Consider the following 22,762-nt stretch of genomic DNA (forward strand, 5'->3'; position numbering starts at 1 on the left):
AAGAATTGTTGGTACCAATTTTCTTTTGATACATTTTAATATCTGCTTTATTTCTGGTGTTTTTCTTGCAATATAGGAAAGCCTAATGTCGTCCTCATCATGAAGTAGTTATTTCTCCTGTCACTTGTAATGAATATCTCCTGCAGTATTACTAATGCCGATTCCAGTGTCGGTAAATGAGACAAGAATTAGCGTTATGGAAGATGAGTCTATGAGAAACGTGTTCAGCTGCAGACTCCGAGGAAGAAACTGCTTGTTGTATGTGGCCTAAAATATATAGGTTTTATTACTAGATGTAAAGAAGAAAACTAAATACTGTAAAATAATAAATCTCCTCATATGTTTCCCCTTATTATCTCCAGTAATTGTATTATTACACAGGATTTTTATGATGTTACATCGGCTCATCATCTTCTCATTCAGGTCTTTTATAGAAGAGAATTTTCCTGATTTACCCATCAAAGATGGATATGGACAGAGACAAGATGGCGGAGAGGATATTACACCTCACCCTAGAGATCCTCTTCCGTCTTACTGGAGAGGTGAGAGATTCTGATGACGTCACATTACATCATTATTATCTATGGGAATAACAGATGGACAGAACTGGAGAGGTGAGGACTCTGGAAATGTCTGGAGTGAGATTTATTAATGTGTCTCTCCATAACCAGGATTACATAGTAGTGAAGAAGACCTCTAGTGAGCGCTGTCAGGACCCTGTGTCTGAGGGATGGGGAAGACCCCAGAGCCAAATCACAGGACCTCCACCTCACCCCCTGATACATGAGGACATCAATGACCAGAAGATCCTAGAACTCACCTACAAGATGATTGAGCTGCTGACTGGAGAGGTGACACTGCTGGGAATGCTGGGATATTATACAGTAACACTATTAAGGATTGGGGGATGACGCCATCATTGTATGTGTCAGGTTCCTATAAGGTGTCAGGATGTCACTGTCTATTTCTCCATGGAGGAGTGGGAGTATTTAGAAGGACACAAAGATTTGTACAAGGACGTCATGATGGAGGTTCCCCAGTCCCTCACATCACCAGGTAATAGACAGGACTAAATACACACGGCCTATAATTATCTGTATGTAAAGAATGAATTCAGTCCCTGTATGTGTTCCCTCCAGATCTATCCAGTAAGAGGACAACACCAGAGAGATGTCCCCATCCCCTTCTTCCACAGGACTGTAAACAAGAAGATCCCAATATTCCTCTGGATCATCAGGTAGATGGAGAGAAGGTGTCGTGAGATCTCCCCTATGATGTGTAGACGGCTGTGAAGGTCTTGTGCTCAGTCTTGTTTTAGCCACCAGTATTATATGTTTTATACTTGTGTAATGAGAGCGGTGGAGATGGCAGGATTAGAGCTGATCATAGATGTGACTTCTCCATCTGTCTGTGACTTTTACAATATTTGTTTCAGGGTGAAGAAATGACCCATATTAATACTACAGAGACATATGTGAGGGGTGATGAGCGGTGTAAAGAGGAGATTCCTACATATGACTACCCAGGTGAGTAGTAACCACTAAATGCTGAGAAGTCACAGATTCTTCTCAGTCACCGGCTGTGGCTGCTTTATCAGTTCGGTAGTCCGGCTGTATCACAATCGTGTGATCACCATTTTGCCGCTGCAGCATAACATTCACCTCCATCTGAAAATGTTCAAATGACTTTGTGAATTGTGAAATCCCTTTTCTGTAGAACTTACAACCTGAAGGATCCACCTACCCCCTGGGATTAGGAGACGCTGACCGTTACCTGCCCAGATCTGTAAACTATAAAGCCAAATGGCAGCGTATGTAGAATGTGCTGACAAGTTAGAAAATCACTTGAAGAAAAATATTATGATCGGACTGTAAGAGAAAGCGGAGGGTAATGATGCAATAACATCAGAGTTTCCTTTTATCTAAACTTTAAAATTTATTTTAAATCTAACTTCAAACAGGATTGTGATAAACTATACAGAAAACATTACACCTGTGCCATGATATATCTCTAAGCTGTGCGTGGCTGATGGCTGTAATATACATTTATTCCCGCCTGCAGGAGATGTGTAGGCTCGAGCCCTGGTTTCATGGAATCACTCCACCTCATAAATTCCATTATGTTTTCGATCCTAAGGAATTCAGATTACTGCACAATCTCTCCTGAAATGGGGGCGCTAATACTTTCTCTAAACTCCAGTTTAGTGTTGGAGGTCTCCCTCCAAACATACGTTGTTGTTGGGGATCTAACATAGAATGCTTTTTTTTTTTTTTTAACAGGTTGTGGTGGGATCGGCCGGCCTCACTTATGTGAGACTCTAATACCCTGGTAGTCTTTGAAAAAAGATCTCCATTGCTTTTTCAAAATGTCCGAGATCTAAATTTAGGACACCTCAGTTCTGCACTATTATAAAAAGTTCTCTTTGAATATCTATTTTTTTCTTTTTGAAACTCATCTGACAGAAAATATTGTCCCTTATAATAGTTTAGATTGCCAAGAGCCACCGAGCCCCATACTCCAATTACCCCAGAGAGGTTTCACCACTAGTTACTCATTTATTACTGATGGAGACTGTTGAGTTTGATCATTTCAGTAGATGTGTTATTGTCTATAGTCACAGTTTTTGACTACAGTAGTTGGTGCCCAAAATATTCTGATTTAATCCCTTCCCGCAGCCAGTTTTGTGTTGTTAATCAGGTCTCATTTTTCAGATCTGACGTGTGTCACTTTATATGGTGATAACTCTGAGATTCTTCACAAATGATAATAGGAAACAAATGGACCTTACAAATAATATTCCAACTTCTCTTGAATCTGACAATCCCCTATATACGGTTGTACACTACTGTCTGGGCACATGGCAGGTTAAGAAGGGAAGGAGCGCCATTTAGCTATTTGAATGCAGATCTTGCTGGAATAGTTTACAGACACAATATATTGGGGACACTGTTCATGGTCACCTGACATCTAAAAAGATGGCTACCTCGAACAGGCTTGGCGCTATCTACTTCATTTTCTAGATCCCAGGGATTGTCTTGCTCATCACCATTTAACCCCTCTACATGGATCTGGACTTACACAGAGACTCCTAGGCTTGGGCCATGGTGTTACCCGATGTTCTGTGGTGTGAGATGGCAAGAAGAATAGTCAGATAGCCGGGTCAGAACATGGAGGTCAGAGAAAATACAAAATCAGAAGACACAAGAGTATTCAGTAAACGGGCCGGGATCACAACAGGAAACAAATACACAAGCCGGGAGCTGAGCACAGAGGACTGAACCAGAGGAGAACAAGGCTGTATCTGGCAGCTTCTGGCAATATGCTTCCAGCTTTAGTAGGGTGTGGTGTTTTCCAATTGGCTGAAGTAGATTACTTCAGCTGGACAGCACACACACCCATATTGCCAGACAGGATGGTTCAACAGGTCCCAGGCACCCTAATCTTAGTGGCTGGACAGAGCCTGCACCGCCCAGAGCTTCTGGTTCTGACGTCTCCTCCATCACCAGCGCCACATGCAGGATGAATAAGGCGGCTCCTGGTGACAGAAGCCGACGTCGCAGGAGCAGATCCCAGAGGAGATGGGACACACCATTTGCAGAAGCCGTAATATGACAAAATGTCAGAAAACCAAAGCAGTAGAAATCCCCATAAAGTGACTTCATTTTGGAAATTATAACTCTCCGTGAATTAATCTATAGGAGTTTTGATTATTTTGACTCCATAGGCACTTTCTGAAAATTAGCACGCAGTGGACGTTGGAGAGAAAAAATTGCACATTGGCCATTTTTTACCAAACGCATAGTGCCCAGATTGAGCTCCAGGAGACACACACCTTAAATTAAGTGGGTTCCTCTCACTATAGTAATGCCAAATACATGGATGCTAAATGTTGTTTGGACGCAGAAGCGAGGGGGGATTTGACTTCGGGAGAGCGGATTTTGCTGGATTGGTTTATGGAAGCCATGTTGATTCTCAAGAGCCTTTGAGAATCTAATAATGTGGAATCCTCTGTTTGACTTGAGTGGGGGTTTGTTTTTTGTGAGATGAGTAGAAGTTTTTATTGGTGTCATTTTTCCCTACATAACATTGTTTGATGGCTTCTTATTCCATATTTTGGAAACAGAATGAGCAAACAGTTGGACACCACGCTCTACTGGTTCATCCTATGAGGTTTTCTATTAGACTGTGAACTGTCATTCTGTCAATAACTTGCCATTTCTGCAGACATTTTAAGTACAATTAACACAAGAATCCCATAGAAAAATAAATAAAGATTGCATACCACTTCTAAATCAATCTAAACAAACACATCCCTGGGCTACATGCTAGTCCAGGAAAATGAAGAAATATATGCTCAAGTTTAAAAATCAATTTTATTAGGCACAAATCTAAAAAATAGAGGAATATTTAAAATCCTCTATTTTTTAGATTTGTGTCTAATAAAATTGATTTTTAAACTTGAGCATATATCTCTTCATTTCCCTGGATTAGCATGTAGCCCAGGGATCTGATTGTTTAGACATTTTAAGTAGAAATGTTAAAAAATATCAATTTCAAGGATATTTTATTCAAAATTAATAATTGTTTTTTTCTTGGCAGATGACTGTACCAGAAGATCAGATGGACAGGAGATCTTTAAATTGGATGATCTTGAGATCCCACAGGATACAATTGAAGTGAATACCATTACTTCTTCTATGAAACAGGTCCTATCTTCTGATTCATTACCGACTACTAAGGAAAATCAAAATAAAATAAGCATTAAAAAGCAAACTGCTCCTAAAGGAAAGAAGTCATTTTCACATTCAGAAAATGGAAACAGTTTTACCCTCAAAAAGTCTATTCTTAAACATCAAAACATACACACAATGGATAATAGATTTTTTTATTCCAAACATGGAAAATGTTTTAACCAGAAATCAGTTTTTGTTAATCACCAGAGAACCCACAAGGGCGAGAAGCCTTTTTCATGTTCAGAATGTGGGAAATATTTCAACCGGAAAACACCTCTTAATATCCACCAGAGAACCCACACAGGGGAGAAGCCTTTTTCATGTTCAGAATGTGGGAAATGTTGTAACATTAAATCAGATCTGGTTCGTCACCAGAGAACCCACACAGGGGAGAAGCCTTTTTCATGTTCAGAATGTGGGAAATGTTTTAACCTTAAATCAGATCTTGTTAGTCACCAAAGAACCCACACAGGGGAGAAGCCTTTTTCTTGTTCAGAATGTGGGAAATGTTTTAACCAAAAATCAGTTTTGATTAAGCATCAGAGAACTCACACAGGGGAGAAGCCTTTTTCCTGTTCAGAATGTGGGAAATGTTTTACCCAGAAATCAAATCTTGTTAATCACCAAAGAATTCACACAGGGGAGAAGCCTTTTTCATGTTTAGAATGTGGGAAATGTTTTAACCATAAATCACATCTTAATAAACACCAGAGAACCCACACAGGGGAGAAGCCTTTTTCATGTTTAGAATGTGGGAAATGTTTTAACCATAAATCACATCTTAATAAACACCAGAGAACCCACACAGGGGAGAAGCCTTTTTCATGTTCAGAATGTGGGAAATGTTTTAATCGTAAAATCAATCTTGAAAACCACCAGAGAACCCACACAGGGGAGAAGCCTTTTTCATGTTCAGAATGTGGGAAATGTTTTAACCATAAATCATATTTTAATAAACACAAAAGAACTCACACAGGGGAGAAGCCATTTTCATGTTCAGAATGTGGGAAATGTTTTAACCATAAATCAGCTTTGGTAAAGCACCAGAGAACTCACACAGGGGAGAAGCCTTTTTTCTAATCTTTTTTTTTTTTTTTTTTAATCCAATAAATTTTTGAGATTTTTTTTTTTTTACAAAACAAGAAACCGGTACATACAATAATAAAATAACATACCATAGGGATGACATATGCATCTCTCCTATATATCCTTTCAGCTTGCCCATTACCGTCTGATAACTTGCAATTACTATATCTTACAATTAACATTCTACGTTCTTGAAATCTCTTATATAACCATAATATTGTAATAAACATTATAATCCTATACACATATAGGTGTGCTATATTACCCATACCACATGTTAAGGAATTCCAATATACATTACAATGAAACATTAGACCTCGCCAGTCATTGTCTCTCCAGCAATAACCCCCTTGATGGCATTCCTGGTGTATCCAACCATAAGCCCCATATTTTCTCTAATTTATTCATTGAGTTTTGTTTTTTATATACCCCTTTTTCTAATCTGATAATATTATTTACCCTATTTTTGCGTTCACTAATTTCTGGAGGTGAGGGGTTAATCCATTTGGATGCAATATGTTTCCTAGTTTTAAATAAAATATGTGAAATCCCTATTGAAATTGGGTTAAATTCCATATCATCCTCTAATATACCTAATAGGCATTTTTTGGGTCTGGTTGAATATCTATTTTATATACCCTCTTTATAATAGACAGAACTCCTTTCCAGTATTTACCTATCTCCCGGCATTCCCATAGCGGATGTAATAGGCCCGCAGCATCCATGTTACATCCTGGACATTCAGCAGCAGTCCGGTATCCTATGTTACATAGGAATCTAGGCGTCTTATATTTCCTATGTATTAATATGATCTGGGAGAATCTCTGAGCCTCATTTACAGATAATTGGGGAACCAGTTCTTATACCGCTCTCCATTGATCCTCAGAAATTGGACCTATATCTCCATCTATTTTTGTCTAGCTGGAGAAGGAAATATTTTTAAATAATTATCAAGAAGGACTCAGTAAATATCAGAAATACGACCCTTAGTATTTCCCTTCTCTAATACCAACTTAACAAAAGTATTATTTTCTACCCAAAAGGGCGTCCATAGAATCATAGAATCATAGAATGGTAGAGTTGGAAGGGACCTCCTGGGTCATCTGGTCCAACCCCCTGCTCAAAGCAGGATTCACTAAATCATCTCAGACAGATGTCTGTCCATCTTGATTGTGCATTAAATGAATGCCGAAACTGTAGATATTTATACAATTGTTTATTTGTCACCCCAAATTCCCCCTTTAATTGATCAATGGACTTAAGTACCCCTTCACACAATATGTTTTATATCGTATATATTCCTTTATCCACCCAACCCCGGAATCCCTCTAATTTATAGACCTCTGTATATTTATTATTAAACCATATAGGTGTAGATTCATTGCAGTCCCCTATTTCCATTATATCTTTACCCCTATCCCAGACCTTGTAGAGTAGAGCAAGTGTAGGGTATATTGATTTCTTGTGGGCGAGGTCATTCAGTTCCACTATATGAATAGGAATATTCCACGGTGTTCCTGAGGTAATTAACCCCTTAATACTATTTGGGTTTGCAGCGCTTTGCCACCCACCCAAATGTTGCAATATAATATATTAGTGCATTAGGAATCGCCAATCCACCAGATTCCTTGTCACTTTGTAGGATATTTTATCCTAGCCGATTTCTTTTTCCAGATAAGACAATGAAACGTGCTATGAATTTTCTGAAAATGGGAATTATGGATCCAAATAGGGGCATTATGCAGAATGTATAAGAGTTGGGGCATCAGTGTAATTTTTGATAAGTTCCCTCTTCCTACAGCCAATAATGATAATCTCCACCGCGCATCGATTTTCTACCTTAACAACCATGGGATTTTCTGTTTTTGCATTTTTGTTTTTTGCCCACCTTGTTCCCAGAGCCATAACTTTTTTATGTTTCGGGCAATATGGCCATGTGAGGGCTTTTTTTGGGGGGACAAGTTGTACTTTTGAATAACGCCATTGGTTTTACCATATCGTGTACTGGTAAACGGGAAAAAAAATTCCAAGTGTGGTGAAATTGCAAAAAAAGTGCAATTCCACAGTTGTTTTTATTTTTGTTTGTTTTTTTTACCACGTTCGCTGAATGCTAAAACTGAGCTGCCATTATTATTCTCCAGGTCATTACGAGTTTGTAGACACCAAACATGAATAGGTTCTTTTTTATTTAAGTGGTGAAAAAAATCCAAAGTTTGCTAAAAATAAATAAATAATAATAAAAAAAAGGCGCTATTTTCCAAGACCCTTAGCGTCTCCATTTTTTGGGATATGAGGCCGGGTAAGGGCTGATTTTTTGCACACTGAGCTGATGTTTTTATTGATACTATTTTGGGGTAGATCCGATGTTTTGATCGTCCGTTAATTGCATTTTATTGCAATGTTGCGGCAACCAAAAAAACTTAATTCTGGCGTTTAGAATTTTTTTCTCGTTACGCCGTTTACCGATTGGATTAATTCTTTTTTTATATTGATAGATCAGGCGATTCTGAACGTGGCGATACCAAATATGTGTATGTGGGTTTTTTTTATTTTATTTTGAATGGGGCGAAAGGGGGGTGATTTAAACTTTTATATATTTTTTTATTTTTTTTAATATTTTTAAAAACATTTTTTTAAACTTTTTGCTTACTTCAATAGTCTCCATGGGAGACTAGAAGCAGCACATGCCTCTTGAGAAAGCAGTCGCGAAACGCGCGTCGAGGCCTGTTCTGACGGGAGCAACCAGCCCTCCTCTGTCCCCCTTACAAGCACCATTCTGTACCTTCGTGGTTGAGTCATTTTGGTCATGTTGGTGATATATTATATGATGAATTCAAAGATACATTTCTTACCTAATTGACCTGACCCCCATTTTACTGTTTAGTACTTTCAATGTTTGCTTGTACCACCTTTCCCGCCTTCTCCTTTTTCCCATCTCCTTCCTTTTACCTACTCTCTATCTAAATTTTTCTGGATGGTATCTCTAGGTGAAGTGTCATACCTCAGTCACTGACCTGAGCCCATCCTGTGATGTTAGCGTATCTTCATGGTTCCCCCTAGGACTCCATTCCTTAGGGGACCCATGCCTATTTATAGTTATTTACTTTTGTGCCTATATTTTTTCATCTCAATCTGTGATGTACTGTTTAGGTACCTAGTCCTTTACTTTTCCATGGGTCTAAGGATATGGTGGGATTTATGATCCGCAAGTCTACACATTGTCTTTATATTTTTGATACTGTTTAAAATAATTTTTAATAATAAAGCTTATTTATGCTCATTTGCCCTCTTCGTTTTTTCATAGATTTTTTGAGTAGGCGCTGTTTTGTGGTTATGGGGTGTGAGTGGTATCCCCTCCACATCACCTATCCGCTGTTTTCAAAATGCTGGCCAAAGTGTTTTCTAGAAGCAGCACTTGCCTGATCGGCTCTGCTGCATACAGAGGATGAGCAGATCCCCTGTATGCAGCAGAAATGCTCTCTTGCTATGAGCACCGACCACTGGGCGGCGCTCATAGCAATCTAGAAATGACAACCACAGGGGTCTCCTGAAGACCCCGGGTTTTCATGCCAACCCATCGGTGACCCACAATCATGAGACGGGGTCACCGATGGGCAGCGCTAATAAGCGCTTCCCGGAAGTGCGAGTTAAATGCCGGTGTCAGAGACTGACAGCGACATTTAACTAGTTGACAGCCGCGAATAGAACGTGATTCTACCCGCGGCTGTTGTGGGCACGTCAGCTGTATAAATCAGCTGACATGTGCCCGGAGCCCGTGCTGAACCGGGGGTCACTACCTTGTGCGTACTATTAAACAGAAGTTTGGAAAGGGGTTAAACTTTTCCAGAAGAAGATATAGATTCAGTGCAATGTAATCCGGAGATCTTTTTGTTATACTTATACTCGGTATTAGAATTTCTCAACCGTTTGTATTTGTGTATGTTCTAATATGCTGGAATTAGGGATATCATCAAATGGTAGAATAACCGACTTATCCCAATTAATGGACAGTCCTGACCATTCTCCAAACTCTCCAATAATGTTCAGAATAGGAACAATAGTCTTCTGGATATCACCTACTGTACATATATAACTGTTTGTGTATTATACAATCACTGTATTTTATGTAGTGTGGGCACCCGCTTCTGCAGTGCCACCATGTAACCAATTGCTTGTGAAATAAAGGTTTTTGACCAAACTCATGTTTGGTGTTTCTGCTTTGGGTTTCTGATTATTCCCAAATGATCTGCCATTCATATCCTAGCATAGATATGTCACCATATTATTGGTACTAGACAATTGTCAGATACGTAGATACTTTCCTTTGGTTTGATATATATTATTTGCTCCGTTCAATTTTTGTTATGTTAACCCCTTTACCCCCGAACGTGGTTTGCACGTTAATGACCAGGCCAATTTTTACAATTCTGACCGCTGTCACTTTATTATGTAATACCTCTGGAACGCTTCAACGGATCCCACTGATTCTGAGATTATTTTTTCATGACATATTGTATTTCATGATAGTGTTATAATTTCTTCGATATGACTTGAATTACTTTGTGAAAAAATCAGAAATTTTAATTTTCATGCCCTTAAATCAGAGAGATATGTCACACAAAATAGTTAATAAATAACATTTCCCACATGTCTACTTTACATCAGCACAATTTTTGAACCAAAATTTTTTTTTCTTAAAAAGTTATAAGGGTTAAAAGTTGACCAGCGATTTCCCATTTTTCCAACATAATTTGCAAAACCTTTTTTCTTAGGGACCACATCACATTTGACGTGACTTTGAGGAACCTTTATGACAGAAAATACTTTAGACCCAATTTTTTTTATTTTCGCAAGGGTAACAGGAAAAAATGGACCACAAACTTTGTGCACTTTCTTCTGAGCACACCGATACCCCATATGTGGGGGGAAACCACTGTTTGGGCGCACAGCAGGGTTCGGAAGGGAATGTGTATGGCAAGCAATCCCCACGTGTTATTTTTGGCTGTATAGCAGCCGCGAAACATACAGGGCGGAGACTTGAGCATGTCACCCGAGCACCCGCGATACTCAGAGCATGCCCGAGCACCCGATCCAAACTCAAGTAGCGAGCACTTGTGCTCAACACTAATCACCATATCGTCGTCATTTTTTTTCTTTACTTTTGAAAAAATTCCAAACCTAACACAAACCTAACCCTAACCATAATCCTAACCCTAACACAACCCTAACCCTACTCCGAGGGATCCATTCACTAAAATGAGGCAGCAGAGTTACTCTGACCTCTGTTTAGCGGTGTCCTTTTTTTCAGAGGTTCACAAAACTGTGGCTACAGCCACTTTTATGCACATCTAATTAAAAGAGTGACACCGTGGGATCACAGGCCGGAAGGCGTCCATGCTGCCTCCATCTGCCTCATTACAGGGAGTCTTCCGCAGGGGGTTCTGTCTGAATCACGTATTTCAGAGATTTACACAGAAACCCTGGTGTAAGCGCTCAGCGCAGAGAGCAGGATAAATGTGAGACGAGCCTTACTGCAATCTTTGGGAGGCAGAATGAACAAATCAGCAGCAGGTGAAGAATTGATTTTATTTTTTTACGCTGTTCCTCATGCGGTATAAGTGATTAGACGACTTTATTCTTCGGGTCGGTGCGATTTCAGCTATACCAGATTCATATCGGGTTTTTATAATTGACAGCTGTCACTCACTAAAATACGCTTAAAGATTGTATCTGTTTTCTCTCAGAAAGAAAATGTAACATCAACTGATCTTCACTGTCCTTTTAAAGGAATAGAAGAATCCAAGTTATCTGTAAACAGAAAGATTGTGAGGGAATATTTAGCTAACATAAATGAGTTCAAGTCTCCAGGTCCAGATGAATTACACCCCAGAGTACTGAAGGAGATCGTAGAAGAAATTTTAGAACCACTCTCCATAATCTTTGAAAATTCTTGGAGAACAGGAGAAGTCCCAGAAGACTGGAGAAGAGCAAATGTTGTTCCTATCTTCAAAAAGGGGAAGAAGGTGGACCCAGGGAACTATAGGCCGGTGAGTCTGACTTCTATACCAGGAAAGATCTTTGAACAAATTATTAAACAACATGTATGTAAGTACATGGATAAGAATGAAGTGATTAACCAGAGTCAGCATGGGTTTGTAACTAACAAGTCATGTCAGACTAACTTAATTTCCTTCTATGACAGAATCACTGACTGGGTGGATCAGGGAAATGCTGTAGATATAGTATATCTTGACTTCAGCAAAGCATTTGACAAAGTATCTCACACCATCCTTATTGAAAAAATGACCAAGTATGCAATGGACCAGGCAACTGTTAGGTGGATTCATAACTGGCTTAGTGATCGGACTCAAAGGGTGGTTGTAAATGGCTTCACATCCAGCTGGATGAATGTCTCAAGTGGGGTACCACAGGGCTCTGTCCTGGGACCTGTATTGTTCAACATCTTCATCAATGATTTAGATGAAGGAATTGAGGGTAAACTGATTAAATTTGCTGATGACACAAAGCTAGGAGGGATAGCTAATACTAGAGAAGAGAGAGAGAGGATTCAAAAAGACCTAAATAAACTGGAGCAGTGGGCAGCAACCAACAGAATGGTTTTTAACAGGGAAAAATGCAAAGTACTACATCTGGGCAATAAAAATGAAAAAAGCATATACAGAATGGGAGGAATAGAGTTAAGCAACAGTACATGTGAAAAAGACTTAGGTATACTAATAGATCATAGACTGAACATGAGTCAACAGTGTGATGCAGCAGCAAAAAAGGCAAATACAATTCTGGGATGTATTAACAGAAGCATACAGTCTAGATCACGTGAAGTCATTATCGGTCTTTACTCCTCTTTGGTCAGACCTCATCTGGAATACTGCGTACAGTTTTGGGCACCACATTTTAAAAAAGACATAGACAAACTGGAACAAGTTCAGAGAAGAGCGACCAGAATGGTGACCGGTCTGCAAACCATGTCCTATGAAGGAGGGTTGCAGGATTTGGGAATGTTTAGCTTGCAAAAAAGAAGACTGAGAGGAGACTTAATAGCTGTCTACAAATATGTCAAGGGCTGTCACATTGTAGAAGGATCATCTTTATTCTCATTTGCACAAGGAAAGACTAGAAGCAATGGGATGAAACTAAATGGGAGGAGACACAGATTAGATATTAGAAAAAACTTTTTGACAGTTAGGGTGATTAATGAGTGGAACAGGCTGCCACGAGAGGTGGTGAGTTCCCCTTCAATGGACGTCTTCAAACAGAGGCTGGACAGACATCTGTCTGAGATGATTTAGTGAATCCTGCTTTGAGCAGGGGGTTGGACCAGATGACCCAGGAGGTCCCTTCCAACTCTACCATTCTATGATTCTATAATTAGTTTTTGAATTGCCATATTTTGATAGCTATAATTTTTCTATATTTTGGCCAAGAGTCATGTAAGGACTTTTTTTTTGCGGGACGAGTTGACGTCTTTATTGGTATCATTTTCGGGCACGTGACATTTTTTTATCGCTTTCTATTCCGATTTTTTGGAGGCAGAATAAACAAAAACCAACAATTCAGGAATTTTTTTTTAGTTTTTCTTAATGCCTTTCCGCGTGTGGTAAAATTGATAAGGCAGCTTTATTCTTCGGGTCAGTAAATTTACAGCGGTACCACATTTATATAGTTTATAGTTTTTTTAATGTTTTGGCTCGTTTACACAATAAAAACTATTTTATAAAAAAAATTATTTTTTTGCATCGCTATATTCTGAGAGCTATAACTTTTTTATTTTTCAGCTGATGGAGCTGTTTGGTGGCTTGATTTTGGTGGGACAAAATGAAGTTTTCAGCGGTACCATTTTTATTTACATTCGTCTTTTTCTTTGCGTTTTATCCCACCTTTTGGTCGGCGGTATGATGATAAAGCACCGTTTTTTGCTTTGTTTTTTATTTTTACCGTGTTTGCTAAAAGGATTAACTAGTGAGACAGTTTTATAGGTCAGGTCGTTCTGGACATGGCGATACCAAATATGCTTACTTTTATTGTTTTATCTTTGTTTATGTTTTTCATAATAATATTTATTTATGGGTACAGTGTGTATGTATCACACATATACATATATAAAAATATATATTTTTTTATAATTTTTACAACTTTTTTTTTTTCTTTTTTTTTTTTACCTTTTTTTTCACTTTTTTACTTAGTCCCACTATGGGACTTTCACTTTCTGCTGTCTGATCGCAGCTATAATGTATAGCAGTGCAGGATCACTGTTTTATATTATAACCTGTCAGCTCTGCAGACACGTTACTTTGATCATGCACTGCGCATGATCAAACTAACTTGCTGGTGTCTGGTGACCCGGATGTCATCATGACATCGGGTCACCATGGCAACTATCGGGACCCTGCGCTGATGGTGCGGGATCTCCGATCCAAGAGCAGACGGGCACCGATCACAGCATTTAGGGGGTTAAAGTGCCAGGAGCAGTGTGGGCAGAATCAGCTGACACCTGGCTGCAATCGCTCCCTCACAGCCTATGTGCGGGCCTGATCGCCATGTCGTAATAATACGTACCTGGTCCATAAGGCTCAGGGCACACGGACGTATTATTACACACGCGGCTGCATGTGTCTCGGCTGATAAACAGCTGTGACACATGCAGGGATTGCCGAACAAACAGGAAATCTCTGCATGTGTCACAGCTGTTTAACAACCGAGACACATGCAGCTGCGGCGCCACTTACAAAGATGCAGAACACACCGCAAATACTTGGCGAGTACCCGAGCCTGCTCGCCAAAAGGGTTAACAATACATGTTTGATCAACACTATTGACAATGTCAGAAAGGGGTTAAAAGCCAAGTAGCACTCCTTCCCATCCGATCCCTGCTGTGTGCTCAAACAGAAGTGTACAACCACATATGGGGTACTGCCACATTCGGGAGAAATTGTAGGGTCCAGTTTCCCCCATTACGCCTCATGTAAGTTATAAATTTGGTGCTAAAACAGTATTTTAGTGGAAACATTTTTGTTTTTTGTTCTCACATCTAAATGTTGTAAAGTTTCATAAATCACTTGCAGGTTAAAAATGGTCAGTACACTCGTAGATGAATTCTTTGAGGGGTCTCTTGTGGGGGGGTTTCTGTTGTTCTCGCATGTCGGGGTCTCTACAAATGCGACATGGCATTCTCAATTTATTCCAGACAAATAGTTTGCTTTCCTGTTCTAGCCCAGCCATGTGCCCAAACAGACGTTTTTTACCCCATATAGGGTATCATCGTGTTCAGTAGAAATCGAGTTACAAATTATGGGGTCCGTTTTTTCCTAATATCCATTGTGAAATTTATAAATTTGGGGCTAAAATAACATTTTTGTGAAAGAAATGAAAATTTTCAATATGACGACCTAATGTTATCAAATTCTGTGTAGTACCTGTGGGTTCAAAATTCTCACTATACCCCTGGATAAAATCCTTGAGGTGTGTAGTCTCCAAAATGGAGTAACTTGTGCTTGTGAGGGGTTTCTGCTCTTTGGGCGCCCTGCAAATTCGACATGATGCCCACAATTTATTTCACCCAAATTTGTGTTCCAAAATTCAAATAGGGCTCCTTCCCTTCCAAACAGAGGTTTCTGACCACATATGGGGGTATCAGTGCGTTTAGAAGAAACTGAATAACAAACTTTGGGGTCCATTTTATCATGCTATCCCTTGTAAAGTGAAAAAGTGGGGCTAAAGCAACATTTTAGAAGCAAGATTTAAATTTATAGTTTTTAATTCCACTTTGCATTAAATCCTGTGTAGCACCTGAAGGGTTAAAAAAGTTTCCTGACAGCAATTTTGAAGCATTTGAGGGGTGCGGTTTTTAAAATGGTGGCACTTTCGGGGAGTTTCAGATAAATAAGCCCCTCAAAGTCCATTTATATCTAAATAGATCCTTAAAGATACAGGTTTTGGAAATTTCTTGAAAATATTAGAAATTGCTGCTAAACCTTTAACCCTTCTAATATCCCAACAAAATAAAATGACATTTGAAAAATGATGCAGATGTAAAGTAGACATATGGGAAATGTTATGTATTAATTATTTAGTACAGTAGGACTAAGTGGTTTAAGGATATAAAAATTGAAAGTTGTAACATTTTCAAAATTGTCTCAAATTCGGATATTTTCACAAATGCAAAAAATATGGACTTAAATTTACCATTAGCATAAAGTAAAATGTGTCACGAAAAACTCAGATTCACTGGGATCCGCTGAAGCGTTCCAGAGTTATTACCACGTAAAGTGACGCTGTTCAGATTTAAAAAACTCTGCCTGGTCATTAAGGTGAAAACTGTCTCGGGCGCTAAGAGGATAAATGATTTAGATTTCTGGGCGTAGTCACAAGCCTTGCAGCGGTGCGCTCCACATTTATAACAGCCGGTCAGATCAAGCCATGATTGCTGAAAGAATTTATTGGGATTATCACTGGAAGAAAGACTTTGGGATAAAATACCACTTTGAAGATTTCATTAATAAAAGCAATGCTAAAATTAGCAAAGCAGAAGAGAAAATCATGGAAATTATACAACGAAAACTAGAACATGATTCCCATAATTAATCCACAGATCAAGTTTATGAGTGGGGAATGTGGGACAAAACCGGCAAATCCCCTAGATCCATCCTCAGAAACCATAAATATGGTCCCAATATGCATCGTACAACTAACGAGGTCACCTTTAGTTCCTCTGAGCCAGATACCTCAGCTGGAGCAACAGAGGACTCCGACCTGGAGTCTATTCAGGAGCCAAAAAACTCCTATTACAAGAGAAACAAACAAGAAAAAACAGCACAGGAGAAAAGGAAACACCAACCGAAACAAAAAGGCACAGAAATACCATCTCAGGAACCTTCAATAGGACACTGTGATGTCATCAACCCCTTTATGACGTGGTCAGTAATAATACATCCCTGTGCCCTGGGCCTTATGGACCAGATACATACTATTATGTACAGGCGATTGCACCCGCACAGAGGCTGTGCGGACATCATTGCCATCGGGTGTCAACTGATTCTGACAGCTGACACCTGGTACTCAGTGCCAAGAGTGGTCCCGCACTGTTCCCAGCACATTAAACCACGAAATGCTGTGACTGAAGTAGATCGTAGCACTTCGGGAGAAGGGAGAGGAAAAACAGCCCTTCTTACCTAGGATTGGAGACACTGTGATGTCATCGCGGGGTCTCGATCGTTGCCATGGTGACCCGATTTCGTCATGACAACATCCGGGTGATCAGATACTTGCAAGCTAGTTTGATGATGCATAGTGCATGGTCAAACTAGCTTGTGTCTGCAGGGTTGACAGGTTACAAGGTATAACAGTGATCCTGCACTGCTATATCTTACTAGCTATTGAACCCATTCTACGCCCAGGTGGCGAGCATTTTTATTGGTATATGGTCTCCCATGCTGGTATGTGCTGCTCCCCTCCTGGTATTTGTGCTGCCCCCATCCTGTCCCCACCATCCTATCCTGGTATGCATGGCACCCCTCATCCCCATCCTGGGATGCATGGCACCCCTCACCCCCAATCCTGGTATGCATGGCACCCCTCATCCCCATCCTGGGATGCATGGCACCCCTCACCCCCAATCCTGGGATGCATGGCACCCCTCACCCCCAATCCTGGGATGCATGGCACCCCTCACCCCCAATCCTGGTATGCATGGCACCCCTCACCCCCAACCCTGGTATACATGGCACCTCTCACCCCCAATCCTGGTATGCATGGCATCCCTCACCCCCAATCCTGGTATACGTGGCACCCTTCATCCCCAATCCTGGTATGCGGGGCACCTCTCATCCCCAATCCTGGTATGTGTGGTACTTCTCATCCCTATCCTGGTATGCATGGTACCCCATCCCTCATCCCTATCCTGGTATGCATGGCACCCCTCACCCACATCCTGGTATGCATGGCACCCCTCATCCCAAACCTGGTATGCATGGCCCCTCATCCAAATCCTGGTATGCATGGCACTCCTCATCCCTATCCTGGTATGCATGGCCCCTCTCATCCCCAATCCCGGTATGCATGGCACCCCTCATCCCCAATCCTGGTATGCATGGAACCCCTCATGCCCAATCCTGATATGCTTGGCACCCCTCATCCCCAATCCTGGTATGCGTGGCACCCCTCATCCCCAATCCTGGTATGCGTGGCACCCCTCATCCCCAATCCTGGTATGCGTGGCACCCCTCATCCCCAATCCTGGTATGCGTGGCACCCCTCATCCCCAATCCTGGTATGTGTGGTACCCCTCACCCCCCAATCCTGGTATACATGGTCCCCTCACCCCCCAATCTTGGTATGCTTGGTCCCCTCACCCCACAATCCTGGTATGTGTGGCCACCTCATCCCTTTCACACTGTACACACATACAAAAAAAATAAACAGTTATACTCACCTTTCTTCTCTGTGCTCCAGCGCTGCTGCGTCCTGTTCTGCTGGAGGCCGGGGGAGGAGTAAGGCGCCGGAGCACCGCACTGTCTGGCGTCATTTTTATGAAGACACACTGCAAATGTGTCTTCAGTAAAATGGCGCCAGATAACGCTATGCGCATGCGCTTATCCGACGCCTCACTCCTGCCCCGGTCTACGGCAAAGAGAGGCGCCGCGGCAACGCTCCTCCCGGTCAGGTAAGTATGTAAGTATAGCGTCGGAGATCGCGGTACGCGTTCAGTTTCTACGCATACCGCGATCTCCGGCGCCATATACTCTTACCTGTAACGGCTCCATGCATGCTTCTGTCTGGAGCCAGACTGCGCGTCACGCATGCGCAGTCTATCGAGGCTTCAGACAGAGACATGCATCCCCGGTTATATTATAGGTAACTGCAATCAGACTGTAGAAAGTGAAAGTCCTACAGTGGGACAAAGTAAAGAAGTTAAAAAAAAAGTTGAAAAAATATTTTTTTAAAAATATATATTGTACTTATAAATTAATATTATGAAAAAAAAAAAAATAAACGACACATATTTGGTATCGCTCTGACTTCCTGGCGCCTGCGCACAAGATTCTTCCAGTCCAATGAACATAGACGGCAGGAAGAAGTGCGCCTTGGGTAAAAGGAGAAGTGCGCAGGCGTGGGATTTGGCCGCGGCAACAGCACGTCACAAGGCACTGACGTGCAGGGGACGGGGGAAACATTGTAATTCACGCAGGAGGCGGGATTTCTTGCGGGCCTGGGGACAGGAACGCATCAAACTTGTAGGAATAAAAAAAAAACATTTCATAGCAACAAGACCTCTATATGGGATATACAGGTAGGTGTAGATTTACACTTATATCACCTGTATGCCCATATTAGAGGTCAGATAAGTGCCAGGGGTGACAGATTCCCTGTAACTTATCTACTACAGCCTCATCTGACGACCGACACAGACTTGTCATATGGTGAGAACTTTGTACCCACTTACAATTTCAATCTTTTTTGTGCACAATTGTGATGTCAACAAATTCATCAGGAATATCCCTCTTAGAAAGCATTCTGACAATGATCGAATTAATGCACATTGTGGTGAATTGCATCCAGAAAACGCCTTCAGGTCATTACGCTTTACGGAGCAACTTTCACTGTTCTGCTTGGAAAAAGAAAATACTCATAACAGTACTGCTGATAATCTCATCAAGATGTCATCAATGTACCAAATCCAAATTTATATCCAGTACAAAAACACAAACCAGCTACGGATCGATTACAAAATAAGAGAATCAGAGCTGGAGACGCTTTCTGAAAAATTCCAAGATGGATGAATTTATACCAACAATATCCAACCCAGTTTACAGTGTGCCTTACAACAACTCAGAACCAAGAACAACTTATCAAAACCTCAGAGAGGAGGATCAGTGGTTGTCACGGATAAAAGGATTATGTGAACTGGGTTGAAGATATGCTGTTTGACAATAATGTGTACAGGCGTTTATCAGGTAATCCAACTCAGTCTGTTAAAACTAAACTTTTTACTTTGTTGGAACAAGGTTTCAGTTTAGGGTTTTTTTCAAAGAAAGAAATGGAGTATCTCAAAATAGAAAATCCGGTCATGCCAATATTGTATGCTCTGCCCAAAACCCACAAATAAATAAATCCTTCCCCCATGAGACCAATCGTGTCTGGCATTGGCTCTCTGGAGGAGTGGGTTGACCGGCTCTTCCAGCCCCTCGTCCAGAGGGCACCTGGTTTCCTTCAGGATAGTAATGACATGTTGCAGGCCATGAGTGGAATCACACGGCAAACAAATTTTTCTTGGATAGTCTCAGATGTGGACTCACTGTATACATCGATCCCCCACAAAATAGCTCTTCATGCTCTAAATTTTCACTTTTCACATGAAAAAACACAGTAATTTCTCAGCAGATTTACAATTATTTGTTTTGGATGTTGTACATTTGCTCATAAAAAAAATATTTTTTGTTTAATGAAACATATTTCATGTAAATCAATGGAGTTTCAATGGGGGCAAAATACTCCCCCTATTTAGCAAACTTAGTTATGAGCTGGTGGGAGGAGTCGTATGTATACAGCATGGACAATCCATATAGAGACTTTATATGGTGGTATGGCAGATACATCGATGATGTGATCATCATATGGAATTCTGATGTATCTGCTGTACAAAATTTGATTATTTCAATTGCAACCATTTAACTTAAGGTTTACTTTCCATCAAGAATGGACACACACAGATTTTTTAGATTTAAATCTGGTTGGCATTAAGAAATCTCAATCGTTTCATCTCACCCTATTTTCCAAGCAGCTTTGTTCGCCTGGGAAAAGCTTTCTAATCTTAAAAGAAATAAAAATAATTCTAACAACTCTACGAACTTCCCTCTTTCGCTTATCGCAGCAATATATAAACACCCGTCCCCCCCCCACATTGGTCATCCATCGGTATAAACAAAATTAAAGACATTTATGACGGTACTAACTTTATCCCCTTCATAGAACTTAAATTTAAATTGGCATCAAGTGATTTCCTTTATTACTCAATGACAAAAGATCTGATTATGCTATTTCTCTCTAATAAAAGATCATTATCAGAAGCTTCAACGAATCTACTCTGCAACATAAACCACAACATTTTTTGGAGTTTGAAGTACATTTATAGTTGCTTCAACAAGGATGACCTGTCAACTAAAACTACATTTATGAAAAGGTGGGAAGCGGACCTCAGCGTATCTTTTACACTAGAAATGTGGGAAAATGCCCTGTGCTCATCATAGGCCTCAAATATTTGCATGGGGCTGCATGAGGGATTTTAATAAAATCTTATCACATTGGTATTATACTCCCTCAAGACTCTCACATATTGACCCTAACAACTCTCCTCTATGCTGGAGGAACTGTGGACAGCATGGAGATCTGCTTCATATTTTCTGGGAATGCCCAAAAATCAGGAAAATCTGGGCACAAACGTCAAAATTAATTAACAGTCTACACCCCAAAAAGCCCTTCTATCTCTAGAATTGGAATCTTTGACTTCACAAACCAGATTTCTCATCATTCATATTTGTTTGGTAATTAAAAACTCCATTGCATTTAATTGGAAAAAAACAGAACTCCCCCGTTTCTTTGAAATATTAGGCAGGATTTCACTTCACAAATCATACGAGATAAGATGCGCATCAAGCATTAATGGTTCAACAAGGAATTCAAAAAAACGGTCCTTATGGTCTAAAAAATTCCCTGACTAAGAGAAGTTCACAGAAATCATATATTTCTTCATACTTAAAAGCTTCCTGCAGAGGTTTCTTCTGTCTTTTTCAGAGTTTATGCTTTGTTATTGTTATAGAAAACACAAATTGACTTGCATTCCTCCATTGTGTCATTGTAAGTTGTATCTTTCCTTTAATTTGTTTTGTTTTGGATAAATTGTGCTAAATCACTTGTTCACCCTCCTTCCTCATTCCCTTTCCCCTTTCAGAACCTTGTTTGCGTTCGTGTTCGTATTATGATAAAATTCAATAAAAATGATTGGAAAGTAAATCTGGTTGGCATTGCCTCTAAAACTATGATCACATGATCCTGCATGCAAAGAGTCATCACCCAAAACATACAACTAGAGGTGTACCTGTAGGGGAGATGATCCGGGCAAAACGTAATTGTAGCATGGAAAGTGGCTATATAAGAGAAGAAATATCAGAAATATACAATCCGAGAGGTTATAGCAATTGGAGGCTAAATAGAGCCGAAAAAATAGTTGAGGACAAAACCCGGTTCAAACACAAATCTAATCAATTCGATCAAAAGGACGTCCCCGCTACACTTGTCCTGCAATACACTGTGTGCAGAATTATTAGGCAAGTTGTATTTTAGAGGATTATTTTTATTATTGATCAAAAACTATGTTCTCAATCAACCCAAAAGACTCATAAATATCAAAGCTTAATATTTTTGGAAGTTGGAGTGTTTTTTTTTAAGATTTGGCTACCTTAGGAGGATATCTGTTTGTGAAGGTAACTATTACTGTGCAGAATTATTAGGCAACTTAATAAAAACCAAATATAATCCCATCTCACTTCTTTATTTTCACCAGGTAAACCAATATCAGTGCACAAAATTTAGAAATAAACATTTCTGACATGCAAAAACAAAAATCAAAAAAAATAGTGATCAGTATAGCCACCTTTCTTTATGATGACACTCAGCAGCCTCCATCCATAGATTGTCAGTTGCTTGATCTGTTTTCGATCAACATTGCGTACAGCAGCCACCACAGCCTCCCAGACACTGTTCCCAGATGTGTACTGTTTTCCCTCCCTGTAGATCTCACATTTTATGATGGACCACAGGTTCTCTATGGGGTTCAGATCAGGTGAACAAGGGGGCCCATGTCATTATTTTTTCTTCTTTTAGACCTTTACTGGCCAGCCACACTGTGGAGTAGTTGGATGCATGTGATG

The 22,762-nt window shown here is 40.2% G+C and overlaps 1 protein-coding gene across 1 annotated transcript; it reads left to right on the top strand.

Moving 5' to 3' along the window:
* Window positions 1-629: 629 nt before the first annotated feature.
* On the top strand, window positions 630-9,858 carry LOC141233447 (uncharacterized). Its single transcript, XM_073667906.1, has 5 exons — window positions 630-851; window positions 933-1,056; window positions 1,140-1,237; window positions 1,436-1,526; window positions 4,600-9,858. The coding sequence occupies exons 1-5, from the start codon at window positions 630-632 to the stop codon at window positions 5,811-5,813; spliced, it is 1,749 nt and encodes a 582-aa protein (XP_073524007.1). The 3' UTR covers window positions 5,814-9,858.
* The last annotated feature ends 12,904 nt before the right edge of the window (window positions 9,859-22,762 follow it).

This window comes from Phyllobates terribilis, unplaced genomic scaffold, assembly GCF_046119375.1.
Source record: "Phyllobates terribilis strain yellow unplaced genomic scaffold, ASM4611937v1 Scaffold_600__1_contigs__length_992639, whole genome shotgun sequence".
NCBI classification, from domain to species: Eukaryota; Metazoa; Chordata; class Amphibia; order Anura; family Dendrobatidae; genus Phyllobates; species Phyllobates terribilis.